The sequence below is a fragment of the Dioscorea cayenensis genome, chromosome 8, assembly GCF_009730915.1.
Source record: "Dioscorea cayenensis subsp. rotundata cultivar TDr96_F1 chromosome 8, TDr96_F1_v2_PseudoChromosome.rev07_lg8_w22 25.fasta, whole genome shotgun sequence".
In the NCBI taxonomy this organism is placed as follows: Eukaryota; Viridiplantae; Streptophyta; class Magnoliopsida; order Dioscoreales; family Dioscoreaceae; genus Dioscorea; species Dioscorea cayenensis.
In genome coordinates, this window is record NC_052478.1 from 10,135,703 (window position 1) to 10,154,676 (window position 18,974).

The 18,974-nt window shown below is 40.4% G+C and overlaps 1 protein-coding gene and 1 non-coding gene across 2 annotated transcripts; both read right to left on the bottom strand.

Moving 5' to 3' along the window:
- Positions 1-1,561: 1,561 nt before the first annotated feature.
- LOC120266622 (pentatricopeptide repeat-containing protein At5g50990) lies at positions 1,562-3,352 on the bottom strand. Its single transcript, XM_039274266.1, has one exon. The coding sequence runs from the start codon at positions 3,280-3,282 to the stop codon at positions 1,630-1,632; it is 1,653 nt and encodes a 550-aa protein (XP_039130200.1). The 5' UTR covers positions 3,283-3,352; the 3' UTR covers positions 1,562-1,629.
- Positions 3,353-18,267: 14,915 nt separating this feature from the next.
- On the bottom strand, positions 18,268-18,374 carry LOC120268029. Its single transcript, XR_005538700.1, has one exon. It is a non-coding gene; the product is annotated as a small nucleolar RNA R71 (small nucleolar RNA).
- Between the last annotated feature and the right edge of the window lie 600 nt (positions 18,375-18,974).

Consider the following 18,974-nt stretch of genomic DNA (forward strand, 5'->3'; position numbering starts at 1 on the left):
AAATACATTGATTATCGTAAGAATAAAATTATAATTCTTTTAATTTTATTTTTTGAGTCGGCATTATTTTATATAGATTTAATTAAGCAAATTTGATGAAGTTAATAGATGACTTTCCTCTTATAGTGATTCGAGCTAATTTATTTGATGGAGCTAAATTGGGCTATTTCTACATTGATTGATTGTTTAAATACCAAGTTTGCTGGAAGCTAAATGTTTATGAGAGATTTGAAAGCCAACTATAGTTGGAGCTATATTTGGTTAGTACCGTGACTTCAACTGTTTAAAGACTACATTTAAAATGGTTGAATATTGTATTTAATACAATTGAATAATGCCAATTTGTGCGCGTGCTTGAAAACCATATTTGGTTCCCGTTGATGAGCGTGGTGATCACAAATGGTTCAATCGGATCAATTCTTTGTTATGGGTTTTTAAATGACTTGACCCATTCATTGTTATCTTGAAGCTGGCAAAGAATGAGAAGATAGGATGCTCATCACATCTCCGCTTGAGTTGCAAGAATCAAGGAAGCAACTCACGAAGCTCTTTTAACTGAAAATACATTCAATCTTCAAAGATGCCATAATTATGGTACCTATGAATTTCTGTTCATTGATGCCCTTTGGTGTTGTTAATATCTGTGCTACCTCCTGTTATTTACATATTATTGTCTTTACTAACGTTGTAAAACCCAAACCAAGGTGCGATTGAGAAGTCTTTTACATCATGGGTCAATAATTGATCCGGCCTTGATCCAGTCATAAATATAATATATATTTTTATAATTTTAATTATATATAAATATATAACATATATTCTAAATTATTAAAAATTTTAAAATTAATATTACAAAATTCAACAAACATATAATATTTTTATAATTTATAAATATCAAATTTAATATATTAAATAAAATCCAACATGTCATGATAATCTAATATAATTTAAAATACAAATTCAATTAAACCATAACATTAAAAAATAAGAATAAGAATAAATTTTATAAATAACCCTTAAGTTGACTCAATTCGACCTGTTCGATCAGTTGAATTCTTCGTTTTTGGTTTTTATATGACCTGACCTATTGACATGACCAAATCCTCTCAAATCAGGTCAAATTGGCATCAAACTGGGTTTCAAAACCTTGATTTTTATGACTCCATCAATCACCACGTAGTAGACATTTGGAATCCAATCTCAATCAAATCATGGATTACAGGACACAAATTAAGTTATGGTTGAATCAATTAATAGCGTGTTGGGAACATGAAGTGATGATATGGTTACATGGTACCGTTAGGAAAATTTTTGCTCCAAATTTTTGCTTTCATGTCTACTTTCCAATATAACGAGGATCCCTGAGCAAAGGCTAGATTGATAATCATAGCTCATTAGAGGTTCAACCACGACCAAGGTTCTCCATGACATGGTTGCCAAGTGGTAGGGTGTTATGCTTTGATCAAATTTAGTCTTGACTTAGATTAGGAAGTAATATAGAATACCTTCCAATGTCATAAAATCTTAATGTATCAACTCAGACAACATCATGTAAGGCCGTGAATATATATAATATATTACTCATAAATTATCTTTAATTTGATACATAAGAACCATAGATTCACAGACTCACCAATAATCATTGCAAAGACAAGAACCATTTTCAAAACGGTGAAATCGTATCCGATCTCTAACTAGGATCACCTTGCAGAGCACCTTTGAAACCATCTTCATCCATTCATGGCAATCCAAACAAGTCCTAAGGTTCTTTGATACCCGAATTTCCATCCCCGGGCTTGTTTTAAGGACACTGTAAGCAACTGCTAGCTTTTCGCTATGGCATTGCAGATTTTCTTCTTTTTCTTCCTCCAACACATCCATGGTTACAAGTTCAGTCACTGGTGCAAAACCATGAGCCTTAGCTTTCCCCATCAAGTCATCAAGAACTCTGTAAATAGCTTCTGATTCACCATGCGATCGATCTCCAGCCTTGAACTGGTGTAGCACACTGCCCATCTCTACCCAACTTAGACCTCGATTCTTCCGGATACCTTTCTCTTTCATTAACCTCCATACTGTCTCAGCATGACGGTATTGCTTTGCAGATGAGTAGATACTCGAGAGCAAGACATAATCTCCACTCTGCTTCCCCTGTGCCATGTGTCTGATCACAGTCTCAGCCAAGTCGGCCTGCCTATGCTTCCGACAAGCACTAAGCAGTGCTCTCCAGATGACTGTGTCTGGTTCCATTGCCATTGTCTTTATAGTTTCATAAGCTTCATAAAGAAGTCCAGCACGTGCTAGAGTATCAACCATTGCACCATAGTGTTCAATCTTGGGCTCAATGAGATAATTATGTCTCATTGCATTGAAATATTGACGGCATTCTTCAACCAATCCACAATGGCTACATGCTGTCAGAATACTGACAAATGTAATACCATCAGGTGCAACTCCTTCCTTCTCCATCAAAGAAAACACATCAAACACTTGTGCACCAAGTCCATGAATGGCCAATCCAGTGATCATCGAGTTCCAGACTGATACATTGTTCCTTTTTATACCATCAAAGATCTTCCTTGCTATTTCAATTCTTCCGCATTTCGCATACATATCAATCAAAGCAGAAACAATTATATGGTTGAGCTCAATTTGTTTCTCTGCCATCAACTGATGAGCCCATCTGCCGTGGCTCAAAGCACCCACCCGAGCGCAAGCCGAAAAAACAGTCGAAAATGTAAAACCATCTGGCTCAAGCCCCGCATCAAGCATTCTTCTAAAAAGCTTAAACGCCACTTTTGGCCTCGAACACCAAAGACAACCCTCAATCATGGAATTCCAAGAAACCAAGTCTCTCTTAGGCATTTTGCCAAACACATGATATGCCATGTCAAATTCCTTGTTCCTGAAAAGCCCCATGAGCATCAAATTCCCATAAACGGGATCAGGATCCCAACGGGATATAACGTCAAGCATGTGACGTGCATCAGTTATGTGATCATGAACAAGATATAACTTGAAGATTGATGCACATAGAGGCATGTAATAATGCAACCCGGCTTTGATTATCTTGGCATGGCATTCCATCATGGCGTGCAGGTTAGAGGAGATGCTACAGGCTTTGAGGACAATAACAAGGGTTCGGTGGTCTGGACGTAGAATGGCGGAGGAGAGCAAAGCTTTGTAGGTTTGGAGAGCATTTTGGGGGGAGCCTTTCTCGAGAAATGCTCGGATAATGGAGTTGCAGTAATATGGGAAGAAGCGTTCTTTGAGGCATTTCATCGAACAGGTTCTTGGTATGTGTGCTACAACGAGCAGGCGAGGAACGATCCCCAGTTCGGCACTCTAATGATCGGGCCAGTCATGGACTTGACTTTGTTTATCATTTATATTGGTCATATATATATACATATATATAATTTAAATAAAACTTTAAAAATATTATTTGAAATTCTATGGTATAGATATTTCTTTTTTTATAAAAAAAAAAAAACGAAAATGTCACGTATTATTATGTATATAATAAATATAAATTTTACTATTAAATTATAAATATTAGTGATTTAGTCGTCCTAAAGCGCACCATTAAGTTTTTTTTTTTTTTGTGAAAAGATGGATAAACTATTTCAAATTAAAGAAAGATAAACAGAAACAACAATCATCCCCCCAACCCGGGAGAAAAAGACCGCAAGCGGCAGACCACTAGGTGTGGTACCCCAACTCAAAACCAAAACAACAACACACTACAACAAACAGCAAGAGGAACAATTGGCCTCCTCCCAGACCACAATCTCGAGTGAACCCTAGCCCCTGTCAGTAGATTGAGCCTCCTCGGCCACTAGATCATCAGCACCGTCCTCTACACGACTACCCAGACACTCCAGACTCCGACATACAGTCACCATAGAATCCGTAATCTTCTCCTTGGCCCCATCTGCACAAGTTGAGAACCATGATAGGAGCAAATGATCATTTTGATAATAAGCACATGCACAGGCACAGAAACAACATTGAAAATAAGATCATTTCTAGCGAGCCAAACAATCCACACAATAGCTTTCACAAAGAAATCGGCAAAGGCCCTAAATGACGGTCACAATAAATTCCTCCAATCTACCCAAATGTCACTCATCGAAATAGGTGGATCCGGCAAATGAAACAAGTTATCAAAGTAACCGCAAATAGTTTTAGTAAACGGACAACTCAGAAATAAATGATCCAAAGATTTAATCCCTGCATGACACAGAACACAAGTGGTAGTAGGCAACCTATTACATCTTCTTATTGCCAAATTCTCCAAGAAGAGAACCTTGTTTTTCCATATTAACCAATTAAGAAGGTTGATTTTCATTGGACAGGAACCACGCCAGAAGAACACCACCACCGGATACTTAACCCCCAAAAACCCAAAAATCAGTAAGGAAATTATAAAAGGATTTGACAGAGAAGATACCATTACTTGTTAACTTCCAACATTTTATATCATCACACACTTCTCTAGAATCCCACACACGATCCCTAAGATTCCCATATTCAGGATTAGCCGAAAACAGAACCTCCTCAAGAAGAAAAGCCAACTCCCGCACAGTGCCATTAGGTGAAAAGCTATTTCAAAATTTATCAGGCCACAAGTCCATAGGCGCCACCCCGTTAAACCACCGGTTTTTCCAAAACAAGGTCTTCTCACCGGCATTGATGCTATAAACAATACATCCTCTAAGTACCGGAAGACAAGCAGACGCACCTTTCCAAAATGATGAGATCCGACCTGACAAATTGGGGGAAAGGTTCCACCTGGATATCCCATAGTTGAACTACACGACCGACGCCCCACACCAGTTAGGATCCATCACAAATTTCCACCACCATTTCCCCATAACGCCAAGTTGAAGCTATGAAAATCCAAAATCCCCCAACCCCGCTGCTCTCGTGGTCGACACAAATACTTCCAACCAACCAATCGACATCCTGGGTGGTTAATCTCCGGTCCAGACCATAGAAAATCTTTCCTAATGTGATCCAAAGCCTTGATACTGAATCTTCCATGAAGAGAGCGGTCTTCTAACTTTTTGTATCAATTCCTCCCAGTCTTGTCTATGGGGTAATCTACCTGCAATCGAGACACCGAGGTAGGTGACAGGGAGAAAACCAACTTCACAATTAAGCATTTTGGCCGCCCCCTCCTGCGGAAGCTCACCCATCCTACTCGAGTATAGGCAAGTTTTGGCAAAGTTAGTTTCCAAACCCGTCATACCTTCAAAGACATAAAAAATTAACTTATAATTCTAAGGTCCTCCATTCCACCCGTAGTCAAGATCAATAGATCGTTAGCATAATGAAGATTACATTTGTTTTGAAACTCCCCGAGAGAAACACCTACTAAGATCGTGGATCGAAGCGCATGGGTGAACATTGCACTTAGCACGTCGGTGACGAGGACAAAAAGGAGAGGTGATAAAGGGTCCCTTGCCATAAGCCCCTCTTGTAATGAATATAACCACTAGGTGAACCGTTAACAAGAATGTTAGCCTTCGAAGAGACTAGAATACTTTTAATCTAGCCAACCCACCTATTCCCAAAACCCCTGGCTTTGAGAAGGTCAAAAAGAAAATCCCAGTCCACCAGGTCAAAGGCTTTTGCAAAGTTAACTTTCAAAATATGCCTCGGAAGTCTACATTTATGAATGCTAAAAATTAGCTCTTCAGCCGTTACAATATTGTCCAAAATACATCTCCTATTCATGAACACCGATTGGTCCGCATCTATAAGTAAAGTCATAACCTTGCTTCACCGGTTAGACAGAACCTTCGAAAGAATTTTTAATGTGGAGTTGATTAAGCTAATGGGTTGGTAGTCCGTTGTCGACTCCGGGGTGCCAATCTTAGGGATAAGTGCAATATTGGCCTAGTTAATTCTTTCCAAATTCTCATACCTATGAAAGAAATTCTCACAAAGCCGTAGAAGATCAGTTTTAATCATCTCCCAGAATTGCTTGAAGAAATGGATCGGGAAACCATCCGGCCCAGGAACCTTATTACCTCCTAACTCAAACACTGCACACTTAATCTCCTCTAGGGAGAAAGGTTGTTCTAAATGTTCCAAATTGACATGCCTCTTAGAAGTCAAAAGATTCTGCAGAACAACCTGGAGTCGCCAATCTCTCCTCTTTCCAAATTATTGCTGAAAGCATGCCAAGAACACTTTCCCAATATTCTTTGAGTCTGTAAGAATAGCACCATCATGTCAGATATTAGGAATAAAACTCTGATTTTTACAGTCATCTGCAACGGCGTGAAAAAATTTCGTATTTTCATCCCCTTCCTTAAGCCATTGAACCCTCGACCTTTGTCTCCAGTATATCTCTTCTTGTCTGTGAATATCTTTTAAATTTTCAAATAATCACCGCTCATGTTGCAATTCTGACAAGTTGAGCCTGCGGCTTTCTTAGCAATATCCAGAGCTAGACCTCCTGTAAACATGCTAGTTTTTTTAGCCTAATCGAATCAAACTTGAATTTTGCCCAATAATGTAGGTGACAACGCAGACTTATCAGTTTCTTGGCAAGAAAAAATGGCCCATAGCCCACCGGTGATAGAGAAGACCACCATTGTATCACCAACTCATGGAACCCTTCCGCCATTGACCATGCCATCTCAAATCTGAAAGGCCTCGGACTGGATCTATGAATACCTACTTCCAATCGAATCGGGACATGGTTCGATCCCAGTTGCGGGAGGCAATTTTGAATTAACTTTGGAAAATGAGAAGCCCAAAAATTATTGACCACAAAGCGATCAAGCTTAACCTAATTCGGTTTCTCTTGGCTATTCGTCCAGGTAAACCTCCTACCAGATGAAGGAGGTTCCATCTGACCGAGGTCAAACATGAAGTTGTTAGAACATCGTGAATTTACCAGATTTGGGGTCCCATTAAGCTTATCTTCCAAAGAGTAAATTGCATTAAAGTCCCCACACACAACCCAAGGAATACTGGTGTCACTATTACAAATCCGAAGTTACTCCCAGAATTCTAACTTAAGTGACCTCGTATTCGGACCATAGACCGAGGTGCAACACCACTTAAAGTTATCCAATTTGGAATAAAACTCCACCATCAAGCTAAACGTACCCACCCATGTTGTGGACCCAGAATAAAGACCACCATTCCACCCAATAATAATACCCCTGCCGTTCCCCTAGCCAGTAGGTAAACGAACTGATCAAGGCTGCTCCCTCTGATCTCTCTCTAAGTTGACACCGAAACAATGTCTAGTTTCGACTCTTGTAAACAACAAATGTCAACAAAATGCAAGTTCAAAAAATCCTTCACCAGGAACCGCTTAGCCGGTCTCCCTAAGCCCCTAATGTTCCAAGATATAATATTCATAAACACAATTAGATATTGTGGACCTTCGAAGAGGTCGCCGCCGTCCTTGGGGCTGAGGCAAAATAAGTATGTTCTAACGAACATATGTGCTTAATACAACCAGGCAAGGGATCAGCAAAAGTAATTCCACAAGCATCACAATAATTAGAAATTTGAGCATTAGTCTAATCAGAAATGAGGAGGGGTTTAGAAGTACCTTCAGAACTGTCCTGTTTCGCAGCTTTCTTCCTTGCTGACTTTGGTGGTTCCGCTATGAACTCGGCATCTTCAGTAAACTATGAAGATGGCTTTTTTGGTGTCCCACTCCGACAGGATCCAATATGTTGGCCAACAGGTAAATCAGGCAGCATAACTTTGAGGTTACGCTCGAAAAACGACACAGAGTCTTTAGAGTCTGCTACGCTATTAGAAGACTCACCAATGTCGGAAAACGTGCCGGTACTAAACAAATCCTGCTGCTCACCACTCCAGAATCAACCCTGAGTGTGGTAACAGCCGTTGTCGGTACAAAAGCCGAAACACCTGCTAGAAATAGCCAACTAAAACCCTGAGGAGGTTCCATTGCAGGGGGAAGACCAATTATAGGGGGATCATTACGCTTAATAATGTTTTCCTCAGTCAAATCAGCCTTCCGAGGCCCCATCAACTGGCCCGGTAATGATCCACCCACCATCCCTGGATCTTGGCCAATACTAGGACCATCCACTTGTCTAAATACAATACCCAAATTTGGATTAAGAACCGGGCCTTGGGCTGGCCTCTCAGGATCATAGAAGTCCAAATTAATTAACTGAACATTAGGGGCTGGGCTAACATTGTGGCCCACCTCACACATTAATACAAGATCACCAATAAGTCCCCCATATTTTGATGTATTATCCTCATGGCCCAGTTGAACATTAAAGCCCATCTCCGAAGCAACCAGATCCTGTAATCTATTCACGCGATCCACATCCCGATCTTCCAATGAACCACACGTCCACATGTGTGCCACGTGGCCCCTCCTAGCCACCACCTTCACAACCTCAGAAGCTGCAACCTCCGACTCTCTGACCTTCGCCACCTCGGATGGATCCAGCGAATCCCCTAAACCAGTAGTAGAGCTTAGCTTGTACGGATGTCGGACCTGCCACCGTTCGACACATCGATGCCTTGAGCCGCGCCATCGCGACTCGTTACATCACACAGTCCAAGAGCTCTCGGAGGACCAAGCCATCACCCGTCTATCTCTTTAACCCTCGGACCACCGCCTAATGAACATAGGATCATTAGGATGGCTAGAACGGCCAGACGTCGACCGTGGTTGAGGCGAGGCCTCCAACCTACTGGCACCGTAGTCCCACAGGAGCTCACTCGGTCCCCCACAAAGCAGCTGACAAGACAAGCTCCACTTGTGGCCTACGCACTTCAATTCTCACCGAATGAGAATCAATGTCATTAGGGCGAGAGCAATGCTCGACTGCCCCGCTTTCATCCCCTCCTAAAGAATGAACCACCCGTTGTTTCTTACCCTTCTCAGCTGAAGAAATCTCATGCGTGGACCGCCTCTCTATTGGCCGTTCTCCATTCTTTCTAGACCTATTCTCCTAAAGCACGTACCTTCCAAGATCTCTTCAGAAGGCAGGGAAAGTAGCCCGCTCACCAGTGAAGATGATAGAAGATCTCCTCATCCCCAAGCTAAGCTCTAGTTCTATTGGCAAGGTAACACCATAGCGGTGATGGACGTGCACTGAGATGAAGCGTTTATGCGGGATAAAGGCTAGGGATAACGCCATAAGTTCTCCAACTGGCTGCAGAACCTCCGTGATGATGCTCAAACTCCATGCATGCAGAGGAAGGTTCCATATTAACAGTCATTGCTCCTCCCCCGAAGCACGACCCTCTGCACCTAGCTCCACCGACCATGGTGCAATCCTTAAGGTGCACGGACTATCCTTCATAGTAGCTTTGAATGTCCCTTTCTTACACACTTCCTTGACCTCCTCCCGGTTCACAAGTGGCACAAGGAATGAATAATCGGTCAATGGAGTGATAGGGCCGGCTAGCTTCATGTTGATAACCGAAGGTGCAATCTCCAGCACACTACTTACATTAACGAAGCCAGAGATCAGCGAGAGCACCGCCACCTTCACAAGCTTCTCCCTAGTAGCTGACGTCTCTGGTGTAAGTGGAAGACAAATCAAAACACGGCGTGGTAGATAATTCCTCAACGCTTCCCCAGTCCCCGACTTTGGAAGTGAGGGGACCTCCCCTAATGGTTCCCCAGAGTCCTATGGTGCCCCCACTTGCAAACCAAGAAGTTTCAACCGAACGTGGAGGCGTTTTCGGCGAGGGCCCCTCCTCAGTTCCACCTAACAACGGGCCGCAACATGCCCTACACCGGAACATCGAAGACACACCACTTGGTAGCGACATTCACTCGTTTTGTGAGATGTCCGAAAATAACCGCCGCAAGCCTTATCAGCCAGAGGTGAGGCCGATTAGAACCTGCTATCTTCTTCGCCCCTTCCCGATGATCCGGAGACGTACCCTTCGCCTACCTCCCCGCTAACCTCATAGCACCACCTCCATCCTCCAAAGATGAAGAAGACACCACCTGCGCATACGGCATTTCCTGAACTTTGAAAGCACCCTGAGAGGTCATTATCTGTGCAATAGCCTTAGAACCACCACCTTCACTCCCCTCTTCGACTCCTTCACCACCGTCACCACCTCCGGCACCGCCCAGAAGTCACGTAGTAAACTCATCTGTAACTTTTCATAAAAAAATAATCATTTGTTTATTTTGTTATTTGTTTCTTGTCATGGGGATTCTTTGTTTAAGCTTGCTTTGTCTTATTTGTTTCATCTTTTTTTATAATATTAATGATTTTTTTAATAAATAAGATTACTCACTCAAATAAAAATATTTGGTAATTATTTTAAAAATTATGAATATTAATGAACAATTATTATAAATTAAAATAATAATATTTTAAATTTTAAATTATTTATTTTAATTAGTGTTAATGAAGTAAAAATTAGATTGATTTCATAGAAAATTTTTTCCCTCAAATTGTTTTGTGGAAACTACATTGTCCGCACTTCTATTGCATGTCAACTGAACACATCCTCGAAGCACTTGCCCAACTTCCATGTTGATCATTCTCTCCAATTAACAATACTTTTTCCTCGTGTGTGTATCTGGCTCTCCCACTCTTCATCCCCCGTTTACGATGGTGGGTCAGAACCAACCATCTTGGGTGATGGTGATTGGAACTGGGACCAGCTATGAACAACCAGAGATCAATCCCATTGTCCAAAATAGGGTTGGTAGTGGAGAGGGAAATCCTCGATCCCCCTGGGGACTCGACTCCATTGGGGTGGGATTCTCCAAACCGGTAACAGGGATGGGGATCAATTTGTCCTAGTTTCCTAATGTGAGACTGGAATAAGGAGTGCTCTCCTCGTCCCAGTTATTTTTTTTAATTAATTATATTTTTACCATTAATATAATTCTCAAATTATTATTTTTTAAAATAAAAATTCTTTTAAATATTTCCTAAAAGCCCTCAAAGAAAAAAAAAATTTATAATTAATCATTTCCCTTTGTGTGTCTATATATATATAATTATTTAATAATCCTCAAAAGACGAACCCAAACTCATAGATGTACTTGTACTTATATAAGTTTTATATTTATGGTTTGCTTTGTACTAATAAACATTTGGAGATTTCTTTGGGTAAGTTTTTGATATGTTATTTTGTAAAGTTTTATGTTGATGATTTTTGTATTTTTCGTAAATGTATTGTTATTAAATAATTTTTTTAAAAAAATTAAAATTCATGGGTGTATTAGCATGAGGATCCCCGCGTGGACGGGGATGGAAGGATTTTTTTTTTCTTATGGGGATTCAGGGATGGGGATTCCTCATCCTCGTCCTAGCCGGGGATGGGGACGGGGAGACTACTCCCCATTCTAGACCAGCCCTGTTACCACCCCTAGTTCAAAGGGAGGCCTTTGATAAGCTTAAAATGTATGTCTACGAAACCATCTCTTTGAACAAGGAGTTTCTTCTTTAGCCCATTTGCAAGCAGCTTTGTTTGGGAAGTTTCTTGGAAAGGTGTTTTTGCTTGAGCAAGTCAAGGTTGCCCTATGTGAAATGTGGAAAAGCTTTTGAACCTTTAAAGTAGCAGATATGCTGAACGAACTTTTCTTCATTCAATGTGAATTAGTTGACATGCAGTCTAGATTACTATAAAAAGGACCTTGGACCATCTCTGGGATGGTTCTTCTATTAACACTGTGCCATGAATATTTTAAACTAGCTTTCGAGAAGCTCAACTTTACTGCGGTTTGGTTGCAGCTCCACCATTTTCCCATCAAAGATTGGGAAATGGATATGCTTGAGCATATTGCCTCTCATTTTGGTGGCCTGCCTAAAGTAGATGACTTCATTTTGGAGATGTCTAGGGCCAAATTTACTAGGATTTATGTTGAGATTGACTTGTCAAAGCCTCTTTAAAGAGGTTTTTGGGTTAATGATGGGGTTGGCAAGATCCCGATCATAATTCTTTATGAAATATTTCATGTCTTCTATTACAATTGTGATATGGTAGGTCATGGTGTTCTAAGTGCCCCTATCGTGTCTAGTAGTCCGGTGAGGGCGAGGCTGACCCTGGTTGCTTTGTGACTAGTGTACTAACATTGAGTAAGCAACCAAATTAGATAGATCTTGTTGGACATGAGAGATGTCTAAACTGAATGGTGGTGTGGTATGACTCATTGACATCCAGGAGAAACAACCGAATCAACAAACCATGGATTCTGATTATGGCATGTACATGATTGTTCAATGCCAACATGGTTGTGATCACTACCGAGGACAAGCATAAGTGGCTGGCCGTGGAGATGCTAGTTCAGATCATGACACGTTGTCATAAAAGCATAGGAGGAAAATGTAGGGGGACAGTCCAAGTGCTGATTTCTTGATATTGGAGGGTTTTATAAATAAGAGGGCATAGGAGATTACCTTTCTCACTTCTTTTCACATGCAACCTTTCACTATTTGAATGTTAGCAATATAGGAGAGAGTGTAGAAGGAATTAATGAGGAAACCAATAGGTGTGGCATGGGTTGATTGGTAGTTGAGGGTGATGGTATATCATCGAAGCCTCTAAAGTCGATCGTTCTTGATCATGATTCTCAAAATATGAGTGATAGCCGGCCTTGAAATTTAACACATTGTTTAATTAGTGACATGACCACTAATAGGAATATTGCTATGACCCAAGAGGACGACTTGGTGCCCATGTCAATCTCCGCCACAGATGTGCGCCTGGAATCTAATCATCGCTCTATGATGAAGGGATTCACTAGTAGTTATCGGATGTTGGTAGATAGAGTGGTCTCTACATTTAATCCATCCCCTAGTTATAATTTGCCAATTAATGTTGAGATGGTAGAATGAGATCTTGACAACACTGGGGAAGGAGATGAATTGGAAAACCAAGATGATGATATGACTCTAGGATAGTTCCAAAGTGTTGTCAAGTTGGAGGCTATTGCCCATAGAAAGGCTGCTAGGGTGGGTTTCTATTGGAAGAAGGGAATGAGGAACTCCTCGCAACCCCAATAGTATCCTTTTTTTTACTTAGGTGTTTTCTATCCTTTTTAATATATATTATTTAGTTTGTGATGAATAAGTTGGTTGTGATCTATTGGAATTATAGGGGTGTATTTGGCATGAGAGCTGTGGGTAGGATACAGGATTTCGTGACTAACCAGAATCCTCAGTTTGTTTGTTGATAAGTGCTTCTTTATACATATTTTAGTACATATTTAATGAACATTGAGCATGAATTTATTCATATATTTTCACTAATATCATGTATTTTGTGTTCTCTTATGCAATCAGGGTTTGTGAAGGAGATTTGACAAAAAGTAATCAAAGATATGGGTGTGGAAGCATTTTCAAAAGAGTTTATGCAAGCTACAAGAGCAAGCACATGGTTTAGAACATATATGTGTGTGTATGTGCTGACTTATGAGGATTCTAGAACCAAATGACATGTTCGAAGGACATAAGGTAGTCATATGTGCATGTGCCATCCTGTGGACTTACACGGGTAGTCACTGTAGCATAGTACTGCAATACTCAACAGAATAGTATACAACATCCCCCCGAAGGTCTCCCAAGCTATTTGATATATCTTTTTGCCCAAGTTTTAGAGGAAAGAACGGCTAGGGTTTGGAGAGGAGGTCTTTGAAGTCAAGGGAGCATTTCTTCATCAACCTTTATAGATCCTTTCGAGGATAGTGATTGGGAGTAATTGTTGACTTGATTTAGAGGGATGTGCCCTAGACTTGACAGAGGGTGATAAGTTCTTGTATATTAGTAATATAAACTATTCTTTTTTTACATTGAGCATTAATTTTCTCAGATTTTATCCTTATTCTTGTGTATATGCATTCTTTTGTGCATCTAGGGTTGTGGAGATAATTGTGGAAGAAATGAACCAAAAGCAGATTGTGGATGCATTTGTTGATGAGTTCTTGGATTGAACAAACATGAAGACACAAGTTGTGCTCAAAGATATTTGGGTGTGTGCCAACCTCCATTATGTTCAAGAGAATATACAAATTGGAGAGGCACAAAGGCAGTCATACTCATGTGTTTTGACTTGTGCAATACTAGCAAGATCTTCGTCAATGTGGTTTCATTGAAGATGCAACACGATCTACCGCATGGATGTGTGCATATTCATGTGGCTTGGATGAAAAGTGTGGATTCGGGAGTATTTTGGTTAAGTACTGTAGCAAAACAACGAAGCAAAACACTATAGCAGTTACTGTTCACAGGTCGCAGGAAATCAACTTTTGGAAATTCACATGAGCGTGTGGAAATTCCACATGCCTATGTGGATACCTGATTCCAGCCCTTATAAAAGCCGTGATTTCAGACGTTTTAGAGGATTCTTTTCCTATCTTTTTCCCAACTTCTCCCATCTTTGGAGGCGCTCGCGGCTAGGGTTTGGAGAAGCTTTGGCTAGGTCTTTAGAGTGGTTCTACGGCCTTCAATACAGCATTCCTTCAGAAGATAGTTATTAGAGGAGCTTTCGTCGCCATCGATTCGGCGAGGTATGCCTAGGCTTGACGAGGGAATCTTTCGAGAAGACGAAGTGACTCCACATGACCATCGATACGGCCTACGAGGGGGTTTCTCTTATAGATTACATGCTTTTACATTCGATTTCATTGTTAATTGTATCTTGCTCCATGGAGAGCTAAACCTCTAGTGGGGGCTTGAACTTGTAAACCCTAGGATGATTGTGTTTCTTTGACCTTTATTATGCTTCTATAATTGCTGTTTTAATTGAGTTCCATCCTTGAATGTTTATTGCATTGATTTTCCCTTAGAGTGACACTAGGGTTGAGAATCTATCTTGGGAATCTTTGTGGATGAGTGACACACAATGAGAGTTAGATAAAGCATGGTTAGAGAGGGTCGAGAGGGTTAGTCGAGAGGTAGCTGTTTATATATAAATAATATAACATCTATCCTAATAGAACCCAATGTCCTAATAGAACCCAAACCCTAATTAAATTTAAATATATCTTAATCATGGATATAATTAGAATTTAAATAATATAACATCTGTCCTAATAGAACCCAATATCCTAATTGATTTTGGATTTTCCCTTTAAGATAAATTATCTGGTTGTCTTGGATTAGAATGCAAATCCTGAGGCAAATAAAAAAATAATAAAATGGAAATTACAAAATTGCCCTTGAGAATTTATCTCGAGGCATAAATGGAGATTATAAAATTGCCCCTGAGAATTTATCTCGAGGCACAAATGTAAATTATAAGATTGCCCTTGAGAACACATATCTCGAGGCAATCTCAAATCTTAAGGATAGCCCAAATACACATATAATGATGATCCTAAATTTCATATAGCCTGAGAACAGATCTCAAGGCAATCTGGAAAGTGCAAATCCTAAAGCGCCCGAACACATATCCTGAGTCAAATTGGACTATCTGAATTTTTCAAAAAAAAAAAAAAATTAATTTCAAATTTCAACTTTCAAATTTGGAATTTGAAATTAATTAAAAATTTAAATTTGATATTATCCTATTCGTTGTGATTCTCTGTGATTCTTAGGGAGAGGTTGAGATTAGGATAAGAAGGGGCAGAGTTAATTTAAAAAGGAAAAAAAAGATGTATTTGGTGAGGTGTTGACATTGTTATTTGATGGTGTTGCTGCTCGCCACTGATGCTACTGTCTTTGCATGATAAGCTATTGCCGCTTGCCGTAACTTTCACTGCTGCCGATAAAGAAACGAAGAAAGGAACCAAGGCGATGCTCGCCAAACTAATCCAGTTAGCGGACCAGGTCTCCAAGTGCCTCTCCGCGTTGTTACGCCAGGCTGCGTGCTGATAAGTACTTGTGTACTAAGAATACGAAGTATTTTTTTCTTACAATGAGCATTACTTTTATTAGGTTTAATCCCTAATACTTGTGTTTTTGTGTTTTTTTACGCATATAGGGTTGTGGAGCTAATTAGAGAAGAAAAGAGCCAAAGTAGATTGCAAATGCATTATGTTGATGGAATCTTGAATTGAAATCTTGAATATGAGTGTGTGCGAACCTCCATTATGCTTGATTAAATATACAAATTGGAGGAGCACAAAGGCAGTCACACTCATGTGTTCCGACTTGTGCAATGCTAGCAAGAGTCCCATCAAATGTGCTTTTACTTGAAGATGCAACGCGATCTACAGCATAGACGTGTGCCCGTTTGTGTTGCCTCGATGAAAAGTGTAAATTCGGGAGTATTTTGGCGGAGTACTATAGCAGAGTACTATAGCAAATCACACGCCGCTGAAAAACCAAGTTCTGCAGATTGACACGGGCGTGTGGAAATTTCACATGCCCATGTGGATTCCCGATTCCAGCCCTATAAAAAGTCGCGATTCAACCCGATTTCAGAATCCTTTTTTTCCATCTTTTCTATATCTTTTGAGAGACTTGCTGCTAGGGTTTAGAGAGGCTTTGGCAAGGCTTTTGGAGTGGTTCTATGACTTTGACATCACGTTTCTCTTGGAAGATAGTTATTGGGGGAACTTTCATTGGCACTGATCAGGCGAGGTGTGCCCTAGGCTTAACAAGGGAACCTTTGGAGAGGACGAGGCTACTCCACACGGCCATCGACATGAATACTGAGGGGGTTTTTCTTATGGATTACATTTTTTTAATTTTGATTTCATTATTTATTGTATCTTGCTCCATGGAGAGTGAAACCCCCTAGTGGGTACTTGGACTTGTAAACCATAGGATGCTATTGTTTCATTGACCTTTTATTATGTTTTCCTTAATTGATGTCTTTAATTGAGTTCCGATCTTGAATACTTGTTGAATGATTTCTCCCTTAGAGTGACACTAGGGTTGATAGTCTACATTGGTAATCCTTGTGAGTGATTGACACACCATGAGAGTTAGACAAAGAAAGATTGGAGAGGGTCAAGGGGGTGAGTCGAGAGGTAGCGGAGCGTCCCCTTTCCCCTCCGATGTAATTTACCATAACTCCATTTCCTAGAGTTTTTTGCGATCACAATAGAGTGAAGTGCTAAGAGAGAAACTTTGCTGGGGCTTAGTTGCGTGAGCAACAGAGTGAAGCGTTGAAGTAATCCTTAGTATCTGGGGCTTAATAGTGACTAGGGGTCTTTCACCTGGAACAAAGGGTTAGATCTACATATAGGAATAGGGTTTATCACTTGGAATCCCTACAACTTCTTGCAACTTTGCATAGTGTGAGGTGTTGAGACTGTGCGATTTCTCCGCTGGGACATAGTATAGAGTTAGTCCCGTTGACCTTAGGTTTGGGACCGTGTATTTTAGGATTTTCACGACACATTAAGCATCAGTTAGGAGAAAAAATAGTTGGTCTTGCATTTGAATAAATAGCCCTAGAGGGAGTAATGTCCGAGTGCCCTAGTTTCTCTCTATTGCTTTCCCTCTCAGTTTATCGTGCCTCTCTCTCTTATTTTCCTTAGTCTCATTCACATTGATTTTACCCACATCATTGTTGTTTCATATTCACTTAGTTAAGTAGCAATCTTTGTGTTTCTATTCACTATTCCCTGTGGATATGATAACCGACTCACTTAAGATTTATTACTTTGACAAACCCGTACACTTGCGGGTCACACGCATGGTGTGTGTCAAGTTTTTGGTGCCGTTGTCGGGGAATAGGCAATTTAGAAACACTTTGCACTTTGCTATTTTAGCTATTCATCATTTATTCTATTTCATATCTTCTTATTCTATCATCATTCTTATTTGTTTTTCTTTCTTTTATAGCAGATCCAGGTTATGACATGAGGAAACCCTTCGACATTTGTTGAAAAAAATTTGGACATTGAACAAAGAATTCATTAAAGGGGTAAAGAACCTGTGTAAGAATAGTCTAATCAAGCTGAGATAGAAGGTGAAGGATCAGATAATATGGCAGAACAGAATGAGCAGCAGAGGACACTCTCAGATTATGCCAGACTTCAGTTTTGGCACAAAGTCTAGTATTGTGAGGCCACCAAATACGGCTCAGAATTTTGAGCTAAAGCCGGCATTCATTCACATGTTACAGTAGTTCACACAGTTTAATGGTTTGCCCAATGAGGATCCAAATAGTCACATAGATAATTTCTTGGAAGTGTGCGACATGCTCAAAATCAATGGTGTTATGGATGATGCCATCAAGTTGAGAGCCTTCCTATTTCCCTTGAAGGGGAGAGCAAAGCAATGGCTACATTCATTACCTAGAGCATCGATTTTTACATGGGAGGAGATGGTAGAAGTTTTTCTTGCCCGATATTTCCCTCCTGAAAAATCTGTAAAGCTTAGGAATGAAATATCCTCCTTCATGCAAATGGAATTGGAGTCTCTATTTGAGACATGGGAGAGGTTCAAGGAGCTCTTGCGGAAATATCCTCAATATGGGTTCCCCGAGTGAATGATTATTCAGACTTTTTACAATGGGTTGAACCCTAGCACAAGGCAGTTACTTGATGCAGTAACAGGAGGTACCTTAGGTAGCAAGACTCCCGAAGAAGCCCAACAATTGATTGAAGAAATGGGTTTGAATAGTTACCAATAGAATGCCAGAGAGAAGAAGAAAGTGGCCAGTCTCCATAAGATTGATGCGGTTACATAATTGGCGGCCCAAGTGGAGTCAGTGAGCAAGAAGTTAGACATTCTAACTTCTCCTAGATTGGCGACTGTAATGAATTGTAACGGATGTAGAGGAGGCCATGATCTATCTAATTGCCTAACAGCTATTTAATGGTACATCCTCTGTGGAACAAGTAGATTTTGTAGGTAATGCAATGAGGGCCAAGGAAATCCATATAGCAACACCTACAATCTGGGTTGGAGGAGCCATCCAAACTTTTCTTGGAATAATCAAGGGCAACAAAAGGCCACCGCAACACCGGGTTTCTAATAACAACAACAAGCCCCGAACATGGAGAATCGAGTTTCAGGCTTGTAGACCAGGATGACCGATCTAGAGAAAGCTTTGACTAGATTTGTTCGATTGTCGAA

Coding starts and splice junctions, on each gene's coding strand:
- LOC120266622 (XM_039274266.1), bottom strand. CDS start 3,282: ATGAAATGCCTCAAAGAACGCTTCTTCCCATATTACTGCAACTCCATT.